Source organism: Zootoca vivipara, chromosome Z2, assembly GCF_965207765.1.
Source record: "Zootoca vivipara chromosome Z2, rZooViv2.hap1.1, whole genome shotgun sequence".
In the NCBI taxonomy this organism is placed as follows: domain Eukaryota; kingdom Metazoa; phylum Chordata; class Lepidosauria; order Squamata; family Lacertidae; genus Zootoca; species Zootoca vivipara.
The window spans coordinates 8,266,546-8,282,828 of NC_142585.1; the positions used below are offsets into that span (position 1 = coordinate 8,266,546).

Consider the following 16,283-nt stretch of genomic DNA (forward strand, 5'->3'; position numbering starts at 1 on the left):
TCGCTTTTGAGTCTAGAGGTCTCCAAAACACCCCCCAATAAATCACACCTCACACAGAAATGTAAGTTTGAGGTTTTTGGCATAATTTTGGCCACAATTTTATTTAAAATACTTTATTTAAAATACAAAATGTGACTGGTTGCTTAGGAAATGAAAGAGCTGATAAAAAAATGTAAATCTATGAGCAGACACAGGAAAGATATCCAGAAGGGGAGGAAGCTTCTGCCTGGCTTTCCGGTATATCTACGATGCAGGATTGGTTTCGAGTGTCAAGATCTTCTGCCTGGCTTTCCGGTATCTCTATGATGCAGGATTCGGTTTGAGTGTTGAGATCTTCTGCCTGGCTTTCCGGTATCTCTACGATGCAGGATTGGTTTCGAGTGTCAAGATCTTCTGCCTGGCTTTCCGGTATCTCTACGATGCAGGATTCGTTTCGAGTGTCCAGATCTTCTGCCTGGCTTTCCGGTATCTCTATGATGCAGGATTCGTTTCGAGTGTCCAGATCTTCTGCCTGGCTTTCCTGTATCTCAACTGTGGAGGATTTCTCTTTAATTATCAGATCCAGTAGAGAACCACACTTTGTACAAGTAGTTAGTCTCTTGCGTTTTACCGAATTTCTTGGGCTAATCTCCACTGCAATGTCTATTCGATATGGATCTGTTGTGGTGGTCCTGATGCAAAATCTCTCCATCCCAAGCAATGCTGCACTCAGCAGCTGGAGACCTGCAGCGATATAGCCAAGATAAATTGAAGGTCCAATATGCTGCTCGCTGGAAATTGGAGGCAATTCAAAAGTTTCTGGGAAGTCAATTTTCCCATTCTGCAAGACGGAAGACGTGTTCCATATCACAGAAATCAGGACAAGGATCCCTGCAGGTATGTTCAGGAATGCTCCAAGTCTAAAAAAGGTTAAGAGGAAATCCTCGTGTTTTCCGGGCTCGAACACATTGCACAAGGCAAATGATATTAATACTAGGGCGGCTGAACTCATAGTGGAAGCTAAGGCCATTAAGTCCTGAGCAATAAAAATTTCCCTTGGGAGGGTTGGATATCGCTCAGTGAGACCTTCACAATGCCAAAATGAGTTGCCGTCGTCAGAAGGGTTTCTCCAAAAACAGACATTCCAGATCCCAATCCAGACGTTTCCAGAGCCGTTCTCTCCACGCCACACTCTCCAGTTGACGCTGGCTGTGGTTGCAATGCACAGAATGCAGGCCAAAATACTCATCAAGAACCCACAGAACTGGAGGCAAGAAACGACGCTCAGCAATCTCCCCACCAGGGAGCCTTCTCTCACCCACAGGGGGGGTTTGGAGAATAGAGGACCCAGGGAGACTTTGGCAGACATCCTGGAAACAAAAGAGAAGACAACATACAGTGAGTGAGGGAATAACAAGCATGTCTAGTCATTGAAGGACATCCTCCCTCCTGGCCAGAAAGAAGCAGCAAAAGAAAGAGTTCCCCTGTTCTCTCCCACCCCCTGGTTAGGAATAGACATCTGATCCAGAGAAGCCGACACACATACTTTCTTCCAGCACACTGCTCCTGATTGAATATACTGTTGCATTGTTCCTGTGAAAATGGCCCTAACCACAGCAACCTGTTGTGGGTGGGAATCTGCTCATGATTTCGCTGTTTTGCTATCTGCTACGGCAGCTATCCTTTCCCACAGAGCAGAAACACACCTGATGGCATAGTGAGGAATGTTTAATCCCTACACTTACGTGAAATGCGTTCCTCAGCTAGAGTCTAGCGGGCCAGGAATAGAGCAGGTATTTGCTAGGTGCTCCTGAGCCTCAAAAAGACTCAGCTGCTGGCCACTGGGCTGACGTTCACCTGAGCAGCCGGCCACAGCAGCAACTGCTCTGCAGAATTCTTAGGTCAGTTACAGTCCAGTTAGAATCCTGACAGCAAGACAAATCATAACTCCAGGGTACTGGTCATTTGGAACAGCAGGAAAGTGGGAAATGGGAGGGAACTCAGTTCCCTTCTTTCCGAATGCAGGACACTGTGCAGTTCAAACACGTTTTTCCTGAAGTCAGATTCAGAGCAGTTCCAGGAGTAAAAATCATAAAGGACCTCCATTTACAAGAGAGGCTAATAGCATTAGGCCCTGAACAATCAGAATTTCCTTGGCAAAATTATTGAAGACTCCTTACAAACCTATCATTCTTCTTGGCTATCACAACTTGTTTGGACATTATAGTAAGGGACAAGATCTTAGCTCTTTTCCTTTGCACTGGGACCACATGAAATTTGTGCCATGGGACCCCATCAGTCACACCAATACAGGCAACACTATTTTCAGAACCAAGGTGTCCGTGATTTAAAATCGATTTTGCGTGTAGAGGTCTCCAAACCCCCCCCCCCCAAATAAATCACACTTCACACAGAAATTTAAGTTTGAGGGTTTTGGCATGATTTTGGCCACAACTTTATTTCAAATATAAAATGTGAGTGGTTGCTTAGGCATTGGTTACGACTATCTGACATCCGCCCGCCTGTGAAAGTCAGGATGAGGAACAGAAATTGAGGAGAGAATGGAGACGGGGGTCAGAGACTCTCCTCTCCTCAACTGCTCCCAGGGGCTCTTCCGTGGCCCTAGCCCCTTGTAGGGGGTACGGACGAAAGCATGGCCAGCCCCAGAATTCCTTTAATGGAATTCCCCACGCAGCAGCAGCAGCATTGTAGGGTCAGGCACGGCCAAGCATTTCCCCTACAGCAACCGAGACACCTTTAGGATAATTCCCAGAGCTGAAAGTGAACACTTCCCACTTGAGCTATCTCTGATATCATTCGTTTCTCCTGCTTTTCCTAAATTATTGGATGAAACGGAATATCTGATACTTGGAAATAAGAGGTGAAAATGGAATGCACAGGTCCAAGAAAAAACCATTCAGATCCTGGATTCCCATGAATTTGTTTCATTAAAGGGCGAATTGTTTTTAGAAACAGGAAACGTAATTGGTCTGTATGAGAACATAATTAACAGAATGCGCCCATTGATGACCACAACTAGTATGTCTAAAAATAAAAAGTTTAAAAGACATACCTGGTTTGATAAGGAGTGTCAGAATAGTAAAAAAAAAAGCTTATCTAGGGAACTCAGAACATTGAAGTTAAAACATGATAAGCACAATCTTGTTATACAAGCTGAGGTAGCCCAATTACGTTATGATTATAAATTACTACTTACAAGCAAGAAACAAATACATTATGAGCAACAGTGGAAAGCATTGGGAGATGCAGCACTTCAAAAGTATTCACGGAAATTTGGGCATCTGGTCGCCCAAGGTACAAATGGGCTGGGCTACTCGCTAGAAGCATCAGTCCAAGGAAAGGATTGGGTTACATATTTTACAGGAATATATGGCCCCCGAACCCACCCACCCTCACAAGTTGACCACATTCAGTTATCAGAACTGCCAGAATGGCCAGACGCCATGCCCAACCAGATTAAGAGGCTAATCATAAGCCAACTAGCCAATAAAGCCCCAGGAGAAGACATGATCCCAGCGGAGATTTATAAAATAAGACTGGATTTCTGGCCACCCATTTTTGCAAAACTGTTCTCATATATTAACAGCTCAGGTCACATACCAGAAGGGTGGAAGCTGAGCATAATTGCCCCAATATATAAAAAGGGTGATAAGAAAATTCCCGCCAATTATAGACCTGTTAGTTTGCTAGATGTAGCCTCTAAATTATATGCCACACTCCTCCTTGGGAGACTGGAAGAATGGGCAAATACAAATAAGGTGATATCTGAAGCCCAGGCAGGTTTCCAAAGAGGGAAATCCACATTGGACCAGTGCTTTGTGATGGACTTTCTGCTATGTAAATACATCCATAATTTGAAGCAAAAACTGTATGTTGCTTTTATTGATCTAAAATCAGCTTTTGATACGATTCTGAGACACGCATTGTGGCAGAAATTGGGGAAGACAAATAGAGATCGCCGTCTATTATTTCTTATCAGAACATTGTATACTGATACATCGATACAAGTAAAGGTGGATCTTGCCGGCCATCTCACTACAAGAATTAAGACCACTACTGGTCATGGGCGTAGGCAGGGGGGGGAGGAGAGGGCAGCTGCCCCCCCAGAAGCAAAAAATTAATGTATTTTACAGACCATGACCAGCACTTTCCCCCTCCGAAGACTGAAGTGGAAAGGGCTTTGCTTTAGCAAGAGCAGCTAAGTCTCCACTTGCTGGGGGGGGGGGGACACACACAGCTGTAACAAAAACACATCAAATAAATAAAGCAAAGTCTTACCAGTAGTTAAGCAGTTAAGACAATGGAGCAGATATCCCCAGGCAATATTCGATAGCTGACCACTTCACCCTATTGTTCTTCAGTGGGAGTTGTTAATGAGCATTCAGGAATCGCGTTAAGAGTTCTATTGGCGATTTAATGAGGGTGCAGAGGATTCAATTTGACTAAGGTGGCTCTGCAAGGCTAAAAGGAAGTGAATAAGAAACGGGGGCTGTAGCTTTGAGTTATCCCTCTCTCTATTTCTTCCTTCCTTCCCTCCCTCTTCCATCCTTAATAAAATACTGCCGGGGGGGGGCAGATCAGCCCCACATAGAAAGCCCATCAACATGGGGGGTGATGACTCTTTCAAATACGGTATTCACCAGTTACCATTTGGGGTGGGGGTGGGGTGGCGGCACCTAGGCCTCTAGGAGTTGGCAGCTATGCCTAGGAGTAGGACAATTCAAGAAAGCGGAATGATGCATATGCTATGGTAATATATCAATAGAATCATAGAATTGTAGTCGGAAGGGACCACAAGGGTCATCTAGTCCAACCCCCTGCAATGCAGGAATTTTTTCCTAAGGTTTCCTTGAACCCATGACATTTCGTGGGTTTCATTGGACCCACGACATGGTTGAAATATTATGCTGATATGCAGCAACGCCTCGGAGCTGTCGTGACTGCGGCCGTGCCTTGCCTCGCCCTCGCCCGCCCTGCCACCCCTTCCCGCCTCCCCGACCCTCCCGTCCTCTTGCTTCAGAGTTCCAGCATCACAGCATCACCCAGAGACACCCACAAATATGAGTTATCCCTCTCTCTATTTCTTCCTTCCCTCCCTCCCTCCCTCTTCCATCCTTAATAAAATACTGCCGGGGGGGGCAGATCAGCCCCACATAGAAAGCCCATCAACATGGGGGGGGGATGACTCTTTCAAATACGGTATTTACCAGTAATTGGGGTTGGGAGAGGCATCTAGGCCTCTAGGAGTTGACTGCTATGCCTACGAGTAGGACAATTCAAGAAAGCAGAATGATGCATATGCTATGGTAATATATCAATAGAATCATAGAATTGTAGTCGGAAGGGACCACAAGGGTCATCGAGTCCAACCCCCTGCAATGCAGGAATTTTGTCCTAAGGTTTCCTTGAACCCACGACATTTCGTGGGTTTCCATGAACCCACGACATGGTTGAAATATTATGCTGATATGCAGTTTATGGTAATATATCAATAGAATCATAGAATTGTAGTCGGAAGGGACCCACAAGGGTCATCTAGTCCAGCCCCCTGCAATGCAGGAATTTTTTCCTAAGGTGGGACTTGAACCCACGACATAGTTGAAATATTATGCTGATATGCAGCAACGCCTTGGAGCTGTCGTGGCTGCGGCCGTGCCTTGCCTCGCCCTCGCCCGCCCTGCCACCCCCTCTCGCCTGCCCGACCCTCCCGTCCTCTCCAGCCAAGCAGGGTAGCCGCCAACGCTGCCAGCCCCAGAAGCACAAGATGGCCGCCGCCGCCGCCACGATGTCCTCGGGCCCACTGGCCCTGTAGCCCCGCCCACATTCCCACTTTGTGGCCCCTCCCCTCCCATGCATTGGCCCCGCCCCTGAACAACCATGGCTCCCCCCCCCCAGTTTTGATCCTGGCTACGCCCCTGCTACTGGTGTTAAACAGGGATGCATTTTGGCCTCTTTCTTGTTTAATTTTTATATTAATGGCATAGTTAAAGAACTGGAGGGCCTGCAATTTGCCCCTGCCACAATTCTTGATCAGAAACTCTCTGTTTTAATGTACGCCAACAACCTAGTACTTGTATCTAGAACCCAGTTGGGCCTGAGGCGATTGCTCGCAAAAATAAGCTCATATTGCACGAGGAATGCCTTATCCATAAATTACGATAAAACGCAGGTCATTGTATTTGGGAAGCGCCCTAAAAAGCATGTTTGGCACCTGGACAAACACATCATGAACCAAGTAAAGAGGTTCAAATACCTGGGACTGGTTTATTCAGAAATGGCATCTTGGATTGCACAGCTGTCCAATATTAAATTGCAAGCCTTTAAATCGGTAAAAGCTATTTTGAAATTTGCTGCTTGCAATGGGGGAAACCTAGTCAATCCAGCTCTATCGGTGTACAAAGCAAAATCAATGGCCCAGATTTTATATGGTGCAAAGGTTTGGGGCACTTCAAACATTTCTGGTCTGGAACCCCCCACAGAACTATTTTTTATTATTTAATGTTTCAACTGGTATATTAAAGTGTTTCCATAGCTTTGTGCTGATTAGGTCATGTTTTGATAATGTAAATGTCCTAAGGTTTCTACCAAATTTGTATATATATTACTGAATTACATTGTATACATTACAGCAGCCTTTGGCTATAAGCAATAAACTTGATACCTACAGCAACCATTGGAGGGGCCGGCACAGCCAATCCTGGCCCCTCCACCAACCAATTTATTAACCAATGCCTAACTGCAACCTTACAAGTTGTGACGAATTGTAGGCGCAGTAGGCGAAAACCAAGTGGCACCAGCCAATCAGCCAAATGGAAAAATTCCGACCAGGCCCCTGCCCCAAAAGCAGACGACCCCATGGCAGGCATAGCAAGGTCAAACGCAACAGCTTAAATAAAAACCCAGAGCTGGGGCAAGAAGGCATCTTCAAATATTAAATAAAGGCAAGGAGTGAGTTTCCAGGAATTGCAAGCCCCCTGGTGATGAATCAACCATATATTAAATAAATGCAAGGAGTGAAACACCATTTTCAGAACCAAGGTGTCCGTGATTTAAAATCGCTTTTGAGTCTAGAGGTCTCCAAAACACCCCCCAATAAATCACACCTCACACAGAAATGTAAGTTTGAGGTTTTTGGCATAATTTTGGCCACAATTTTATTTAAAATACTTTATTTAAAATACAAAATGTGACTGGTTGCTTAGGAAATGAAAGAGCTGATAAAAAAATGTAAATCTATGAGCAGACACAGGAAAGATATCCAGAAGGGGAGGAAGCTTCTGCCTGGCTTTCCGGTATATCTACGATGCAGGATTGGTTTCGAGTGTCAAGATCTTCTGCCTGGCTTTCCGGTATCTCTATGATGCAGGATTCGGTTTGAGTGTTGAGATCTTCTGCCTGGCTTTCCGGTATCTCTACGATGCAGGATTGGTTTCGAGTGTCAAGATCTTCTGCCTGGCTTTCCTGTATCTCAACTGTGGAGGATTTCTCTTTAATTATCAGATCCAGTAGAGAACCACACTTTGTACAAGTAGTTAGTCTCTTGCGTTTTACCGAATTTCTTGGGCTAATCTCCACTGCAATGTCTATTCGATATGGATCTGTTGTGGTGGTCCTGATGCAAAATCTCTCCATCCCAAGCAATGCTGCACTCAGCAGCTGGAGACCTGCAGCGATATAGCCAAGATAAATTGAAGGTCCAATATGCTGCTCGCTGGAAATTGGAGGCAATTCAAAAGTTTCTGGGAAGTCAATTTTCCCATTCTGCAAGACGGAAGACGTGTTCCATATCACAGAAATCAGGACAAGGATCCCTGCAGGTATGTTCAGGAATGCTCCAAGTCTAAAAAAGGTTAAGAGGAAATCCTCGTGTTTTCCGGGCTCGAACACATTGCACAAGGCAAATGATATTAATACTAGGGCGGCTGAACTCATAGTGGAAGCTAAGGCCATTAAGTCCTGAGCAATAAAAATTTCCCTTGGGAGGGTTGGATATCGCTCAGTGAGACCTTCACAATGCCAAAATGAGTTGCCGTCGTCAGAAGGGTTTCTCCAAAAACAGACATTCCAGATCCCAATCCAGACGTTTCCAGAGCCGTTCTCTCCACGCCACACTCTCCAGTTGACGCTGGCTGTGGTTGCAATGCACAGAATGCAGGCCAAAATACTCATCAAGAACCCACAGAACTGGAGGCAAGAAACTACGCTCAGCAATCTCCCCACCAGGGAGCCTTCTCTCACCCGCAGGGGGGGGGGGGTTGGAGAATAGAGGACCCAGGGAGACTTTGGCAGACATCCTGGAAACAAAAGAGAAGACAACATACAGTGAGTGAGGGAATAACAAGCATGTCTAGTCATTGAAGGACATCCTCCCTCCTGGCCAGAAAGAAGCAGCAAAAGAAAGAGTTCCCCTGTTCTCTCCCACCCCCTGGTTAGGTATAGACATCTGATCCAGAGAAGCCGACACACATACTTTCTTCCAGCGCACTGCTCCTGATTGAATATACTGTTGCATTGTTCCTGTGAAAATGGCCCTAACCACAGCAACCTGTTGTGGATGGGAATCTGCTCATGATTTTGCTGTTTTGCTATAAGCTACGGCAGCTATCCTTTCCCACAGAGCAGAAACACACCTGATGGCATAGTGAGGAATGTTTAATCCCTACACTTACGTGAAATGCGTTCCTCAGCTAGAGTCTAGCGGGCCAGGAATAGAGCAGGTATTTGCTAGGTGCTCCTGAGCCTCAAAAAGACTCAGCTGCTGGCCACTGGGCTGACGTTCACCTGAGCAGCCGGCCACAGCAGCAACTGCTCTGCAGAATTCTTAGGTCAGTTACAGTCCAGTTAGAATCCTGACAGCAAGACAAATCATAACTCCAGGGTACTGGTCATTTGGAACAGCAGGAAAGTGGGAAATGGGAGGGAACTCAGTTCCCTTCTTTCCGAATGCAGGACACTGTGCAGTTCAAACACGTTTTTCCTGAAGTCAGATTCAGAGCAGTTCCAGGAGTAAAAATCATAAAGGACCTCCATTTACAAGAGAGGCTAATAGCATTAGGCCCTGAACAATCAGAATTTCCTTGGCAAAATTATTGAAGACTCCTTACAAACCTATCATTCTTCTTGGCTATCACAACTTGTTTGGACATTATAGTAAGGGACAAGATCTTAGCTCTTTTCCTTTGCACTGGGACCACATGAAATTTGTGCCATGGGACCCCATCAGTCACACCAATACAGGCAACACTATTTTCAGAACCAAGGTGTCCGTGATTTAAAATCGATTTTGCGTGTAGAGGTCTCCAAAACACCCCCCCCCCAAATAAATCACACTTCACACAGAAATTTAAGTTTGAGGGTTTTGGCATGATTTTGGCCACAACTTTATTTCAAATATAAAATGTGAGTGGTTGCTTAGGCATTGGTTACGACTATCTGACATCCGCCCGCCTGTGAAAGTCAGGATGAGGAACAGAAATTGAGGAGAGAATGGAGACGGGGGTCAGAGACTCTCCTCTCCTCAACTGCTCCCAGGGGCTCTTCCGTGGCCCTAGCCCCTTGTAGGGGGTACGGACGAAAGCATGGCCAGCCCCAGAATTCCTTTAATGGAATTCCCCACGCAGCAGCAGCAGCATTGTAGGGTCAGGCACGGCCAAGCATTTCCCCTACAGCAACCGAGACACCTTTAGGATAATTCCCAGAGCTGAAAGTGAACACTTCCCACTTGAGTTATCTCTGATATCATTCGTTTCTCCTGCTTTTCCTAAATTATTGGATATAACGGAATATCTGATACTTGGAAATAAGAGGTGAAAATGGAATGCACAGGTCCAAGAAAAAACCATTCAGATCCTGGATTCCCATGAATTTGTTTCATTAAAGGGCGAATTGTTTTTAGAAACAGGAAACGTAATTGGTCTGTATGAGAACATAATTAACAGAATGCGCCCATTGATGACCACAACTAGTATGTCTAAAAATAAAAAGTTTAAAAGACATACCTGGTTTGATAAGGAGTGTCAGAATAGTAAAAAAAAAAGCTTATCTAGGGAACTCAGAACATTGAAGTTAAAACATGATAAGCACAATCTTGTTATACAAGCTGAGGTAGCCCAATTACGTTATGATTATAAATTACTACTTACAAGCAAGAAACAAATACATTATGAGCAACAGTGGAAAGCATTGGGAGATGCAGCACTTCAAAAGTATTCACGGAAATTTGGGCATCTGGTCGCCCAAGGTACAAATGGGCTGGGCTACTCGCTAGAAGCATCAGTCCAAGGAAAGGATTGGGTTACATATTTTACAGGAATATATGGCCCCCGAACCCACCCACCCTCACAAGTTGACCACATTCAGTTATCAGAACTGCCAGAATGGCCAGACGCCATGCCCAACCAGATTAAGAGGCTAATCATAAGCCAACTAGCCAATAAAGCCCCAGGAGAAGACATGATCCCAGCGGAGATTTATAAAATAAGACTGGATTTCTGGCCACCCATTTTTGCAAAACTGTTCTCATATATTAACAGCTCAGGTCACATACCAGAAGGGTGGAAGCTGAGCATAATTGCCCCAATATATAAAAAGGGTGATAAGAAAATTCCCGCCAATTATAGACCTGTTAGTTTGCTAGATGTAGCCTCTAAATTATATGCCACACTCCTCCTTGGGAGACTGGAAGAATGGGCAAATACAAATAAGGTGATATCTGAAGCCCAGGCAGGTTTCCAAAGAGGGAAATCCACATTGGACCAGTGCTTTGTGATGGACTTTCTGCTATGTAAATACATCCATAATTTGAAGCAAAAACTGTATGTTGCTTTTATTGATCTAAAATCAGCTTTTGATACGATTCTGAGACACGCATTGTGGCAGAAATTGGGGAAGACAAATAGAGATCGCCGTCTATTATTTCTTATCAGAACATTGTATACTGATACATCGATACAAGTAAAGGTGGATCTTGCCGGCCATCTCACTACAAGAATTAAGACCACTACTGGTCATGGGCGTAGGCAGGGGGGGGAGGAGAGGGCAGCTGCCCCCCCAGAAGCAAAAAATTAATGTATTTTACAGACCATGACCAGCACTTTCCCCCTCCGAAGACTGAAGTGGAAAGGGCTTTGCTTTAGCAAGAGCAGCTAAGTCTCCGCTTGCTGGGGGGGGGGACACACACAGCTGTAACAAAAACACATCAAATAAATAAAGCAAAGTCTTACCAGTAGTTAAGCAGTTAAGACAATGGAGCAGATATCCCCAGGCAATATTCGATAGCTGACCACTTCACCCTATTGTTCTTCAGTGGGAGTTGTTAATGAGCATTCAGGAATCGCGTTAAGAGTTCTATTGGCGATTTAATGAGGGTGCAGAGGATTCAATTTGACTAAGGTGGCTCTGCAAGGCTAAAAGGAAGTGAATAAGAAACGGGGGCTGTAGCTTTGAGTTATCCCTCTCTCTATTTCTTCCTTCCTTCCCTCCCTCTTCCATCCTTAATAAAATACTGCCGGGGGGGGCAGATCAGCCCCACATAGAAAGCCCATCAACATGGGGGGTGATGACTCTTTCAAATACGGTATTCACCAGTTACCATTTGGGGTGGGGGTGGGGTGGCGGCACCTAGGCCTCTAGGAGTTGGCAGCTATGCCTAGGAGTAGGACAATTCAAGAAAGCGGAATGATGCATATGCTATGGTAATATATCAATAGAATCATAGAATTGTAGTCGGAAGGGACCACAAGGGTCATCTAGTCCAACCCCCTGCAATGCAGGAATTTTTTCCTAAGGTTTCCTTGAACCCATGACATTTCGTGGGTTTCATTGGACCCACGACATGGTTGAAATATTATGCTGATATGCAGCAACGCCTCGGAGCTGTCGTGACTGCGGCCGTGCCTTGCCTCGCCCTCGCCCGCCCTGCCACCCCCTCCCGCCTCCCAGACCCTCCCGTCCTCTTGCTTCAGAGTTCCAGCATCACAGCATCACCCAGAGACACCCACAAATATGAGTTATCCCTCTCTCTATTTCTTCCTTCCCTCCCTCCCTCCCTCTTCCATCCTTAATAAAATACTGCCGGGGGGGGCAGATCAGCCCCACATAGAAAGCCCATCAACATGGGGGGGGATGACTCTTTCAAATACGGTATTTACCAGTAATTGGGGTTGGGAGAGGCATCTAGGCCTCTAGGAGTTGACTGCTATGCCTACGAGTAGGACAATTCAAGAAAGCAGAATGATGCATATGCTATGGTAATATATCAATAGAATCATAGAATTGTAGTCGGAAGGGACCACAAGGGTCATCGAGTCCAACCCCCTGCAATGCAGGAATTTTGTCCTAAGGTTTCCTTGAACCCACGACATTTCGTGGGTTTCCATGAACCCACGACATGGTTGAAATATTATGCTGATATGCAGTTTATGGTAATATATCAATAGAATCATAGAATTGTAGTCGGAAGGGACCCACAAGGGTCATCTAGTCCAGCCCCCTGCAATGCAGGAATTTTTTCCTAAGGTGGGACTTGAACCCACGACATAGTTGAAATATTATGCTGATATGCAGCAACGCCTTGGAGCTGTCGTGGCTGCGGCCGTGCCTTGCCTCGCCCTCGCCCGCCCTGCCACCCCCTCTCGCCTGCCCGACCCTCCCGTCCTCTCCAGCCAAGCAGGGTAGCCGCCAACGCTGCCAGCCCCAGAAGCACAAGATGGCCGCCGCCGCCGCCACGATGTCCTCGGGCCCACTGGCCCTGTAGCCCCGCCCACATTCCCACTTTGTGGCCCCTCCCCTCCCATGCATTGGCCCCGCCCCTGAACAACCATGGCTCCCCCCCCCCAGTTTTGATCCTGGCTACGCCCCTGCTACTGGTGTTAAACAGGGATGCATTTTGGCCTCTTTCTTGTTTAATTTTTATATTAATGACATAGTTAAAGAACTGGAGGGCCTGCAATTTGCCCCTGCCACAATTCTTGATCAGAAACTCTCTGTTTTAATGTACGCCAACAACCTAGTACTTGTATCTAGAACCCAGTTGGGCCTGAGGCGATTGCTCGCAAAAATAAGCTCATATTGCACGAGGAATGCCTTATCCATAAATTACGATAAAACGCAGGTCATTGTATTTGGGAAGCGCCCTAAAAAGCATGTTTGGCACCTGGACAAACACATCATGAACCAAGTAAAGAGGTTCAAATACCTGGGACTGGTTTATTCAGAAATGGCATCTTGGATTGCACAGCTGTCCAATATTAAATTGCAAGCCTTTAAATCGGTAAAAGCTATTTTGAAATTTGCTGCTTGCAATGGGGGAAACCTAGTCAATCCAGCTCTATCGGTGTACAAAGCAAAATCAATGGCCCAGATTCTATATGGTGCAAAGGTTTGGGGCACTTCAAACATTTCTGGTCTGGAACCCCCCACAGAACTATTTTTTATTATTTAATGTTTCAACTGGTATATTAAAGTGTTTCCATAGCTTTGTGCTGATTAGGTCATGTTTTGATAATGTAAATGTCCTAAGGTTTCTACCAAATTTGTATATATATTACTGAATTACATTGTATACATTACAGCAGCCTTTGGCTATAAGCAATAAACTTGATACCTACAGCAACCATTGGAGGGGCCGGCACAGCCAATCCTGGCCCCTCCACCAACCAATTTATTAACCAATGCCTAACTGCAACCTTACAAGTTGTGACGAATTGTAGGCGCAGTAGGCGAAAACCAAGTGGCACCAGCCAATCAGCCAAATGGAAAAATTCCGACCAGGCCCCTGCCCCAAAAGCAGACGACCCCATGGCAGGCATAGCAAGGTCAAACGCAACAGCTTAAATAAAAACCCAGAGCTGGGGCAAGAAGGCATCTTCAAATATTAAATAAAGGCAAGGAGTGAGTTTCCAGGAATTGCAAGCCCCCTGGTGATGAATCAACCATATATTAAATAAATGCAAGGAGTGAAACACCATTTTCAGAACCAAGGTGTCCGTGATTTAAAATCGCTTTTGAGTCTAGAGGTCTCCAAAACACCCCCCAATAAATCACACCTCACACAGAAATGTAAGTTTGAGGTTTTTGGCATAATTTTGGCCACAATTTTATTTAAAATACTTTATTTAAAATACAAAATGTGACTGGTTGCTTAGGAAATGAAAGAGCTGATAAAAAAATGTAAATCTATGAGCAGACACAGGAAAGATATCCAGAAGGGGAGGAAGCTTCTGCCTGGCTTTCCGGTATATCTACGATGCAGGATTGGTTTCGAGTGTCAAGATCTTCTGCCTGGCTTTCCGGTATCTCTATGATGCAGGATTCGGTTTGAGTGTTGAGATCTTCTGCCTGGCTTTCCAGTATCTCTACGATGCAGGATTGGTTTCGAGTGTCAAGATCTTCTGCCTGGCTTTCCGGTATCTCTACGATGCAGGATTCGTTTCGAGTGTCCAGATCTTCTGCCTGGCTTTCCGGTATCTCTATGATGCAGGATTCGTTTCGAGTGTCCAGATCTTCTGCCTGGCTTTCCTGTATCTCAACTGTGGAGGATTTCTCTTTAATTATCAGATCCAGTAGAGAACCACACTTTGTACAAGTAGTTAGTCTCTTGCGTTTTACCGAATTTCTTGGGCTAATCTCCACTGCAATGTCTATTCGATATGGATCTGTTGTGGTGGTCCTGATGCAAAATCTCTCCATCCCAAGCAATGCTGCACTCAGCAGCTGGAGACCTGCAGCGATATAGCCAAGATAAATTGAAGGTCCAATATGCTGCTCGCTGGAAATTGGAGGCAATTCAAAAGTTTCTGGGAAGTCAATTTTCCCATTCTGCAAGACGGAAGACGTGTTCCATATCACAGAAATCAGGACAAGGATCCCTGCAGGTATGTTCAGGAATGCTCCAAGTCTAAAAAAGGTTAAGAGGAAATCCTCGTGTTTTCCGGGCTCGAACACATTGCACAAGGCAAATGATATTAATACTAGGGCGGCTGAACTCATAGTGGAAGCTAAGGCCATTAAGTCCTGAGCAATAAAAATTTCCCTTGGGAGGGTTGGATATCGCTCAGTGAGACCTTCACAATGCCAAAATGAGTTGCCGTCGTCAGAAGGGTTTCTCCAAAAACAGACATTCCAGATCCCAATCCAGACGTTTCCAGAGCCGTTCTCTCCACGCCACACTCTCCAGTTGACGCTGGCTGTGGTTGCAATGCACAGAATGCAGGCCAAAATACTCATCAAGAACCCACAGAACTGGAGGCAAGAAACTACGCTCAGCAATCTCCCCACCAGGGAGCCTTCTCTCACCCGCAGGGGGGGGGGGTTGGAGAATAGAGGACCCAGGGAGACTTTGGCAGACATCCTGGAAACAAAAGAGAAGACAACATACAGTGAGTGAGGGAATAACAAGCATGTCTAGTCATTGAAGGACATCCTCCCTCCTGGCCAGAAAGAAGCAGCAAAAGAAAGAGTTCCCCTGTTCTCTCCCACCCCCTGGTTAGGTATAGACATCTGATCCAGAGAAGCCGACACACATACTTTCTTCCAGCGCACTGCTCCTGATTGAATATACTGTTGCATTGTTCCTGTGAAAATGGCCCTAACCACAGCAACCTGTTGTGGATGGGAATCTGCTCATGATTTTGCTGTTTTGCTATAAGCTACGGCAGCTATCCTTTCCCACAGAGCAGAAACACACCTGATGGCATAGTGAGGAATGTTTAATCCCTACACTTACGTGAAATGCGTTCCTCAGCTAGAGTCTAGCGGGCCAGGAATAGAGCAGGTATTTGCTAGGTGCTCCTGAGCCTCAAAAAGACTCAGCTGCTGGCCACTGGGCTGACGTTCACCTGAGCAGCCGGCCACAGCAGCAACTGCTCTGCAGAATTCTTAGGTCAGTTACAGTCCAGTTAGAATCCTGACAGCAAGACAAATCATAACTCCAGGGTACTGGTCATTTGGAACAGCAGGAAAGTGGGAAATGGGAGGGAACTCAGTTCCCTTCTTTCCGAATGCAGGACACTGTGCAGTTCAAACACGTTTTTCCTGAAGTCAGATTCAGAGCAGTTCCAGGAGTAAAAATCATAAAGGACCTCCATTTACAAGAGAGGCTAATAGCATTAGGCCCTGAACAATCAGAATTTCCTTGGCAAAATTATTGAAGACTCCTTACAAACCTATCATTCTTCTTGGCTATCACAACTTGTTTGGACATTATAGTAAGGGACAAGATCTTAGCTCTTTTCCTTTGCACTGGGACCACATGAAATTTGTGCCATGGGAAACCATCAGTCACA

At 45.6% G+C, this 16,283-nt stretch overlaps 3 protein-coding genes across 3 annotated transcripts; all 3 read right to left on the reverse strand.

The window, feature by feature from the left end:
* Positions 1 to 75: 75 nt before the first annotated feature.
* On the reverse strand, positions 76 to 1,348 carry LOC148686548 (uncharacterized). The gene has a single exon (XM_088665416.1). It carries the CDS (start codon positions 1,346 to 1,348, stop codon positions 179 to 181), a length of 1,170 nt encoding a protein of 389 aa, XP_088521542.1. The 3' UTR covers positions 76 to 178.
* A 5,782-nt stretch (positions 1,349 to 7,130) lies between these two features.
* LOC148686549 (uncharacterized) lies at positions 7,131 to 8,456 on the reverse strand. The gene has a single exon (XM_088665417.1). It carries the CDS (start codon positions 8,353 to 8,355, stop codon positions 7,234 to 7,236), a length of 1,122 nt encoding a protein of 373 aa, XP_088521543.1. The 5' UTR covers positions 8,356 to 8,456; the 3' UTR covers positions 7,131 to 7,233.
* A 5,624-nt stretch (positions 8,457 to 14,080) lies between these two features.
* LOC148686550 (uncharacterized) lies at positions 14,081 to 15,509 on the reverse strand. Its single transcript, XM_088665418.1, has one exon. It carries the CDS (start codon positions 15,346 to 15,348, stop codon positions 14,176 to 14,178), a length of 1,173 nt encoding a protein of 390 aa, XP_088521544.1. The 5' UTR covers positions 15,349 to 15,509; the 3' UTR covers positions 14,081 to 14,175.
* Between the last annotated feature and the right edge of the window lie 774 nt (positions 15,510 to 16,283).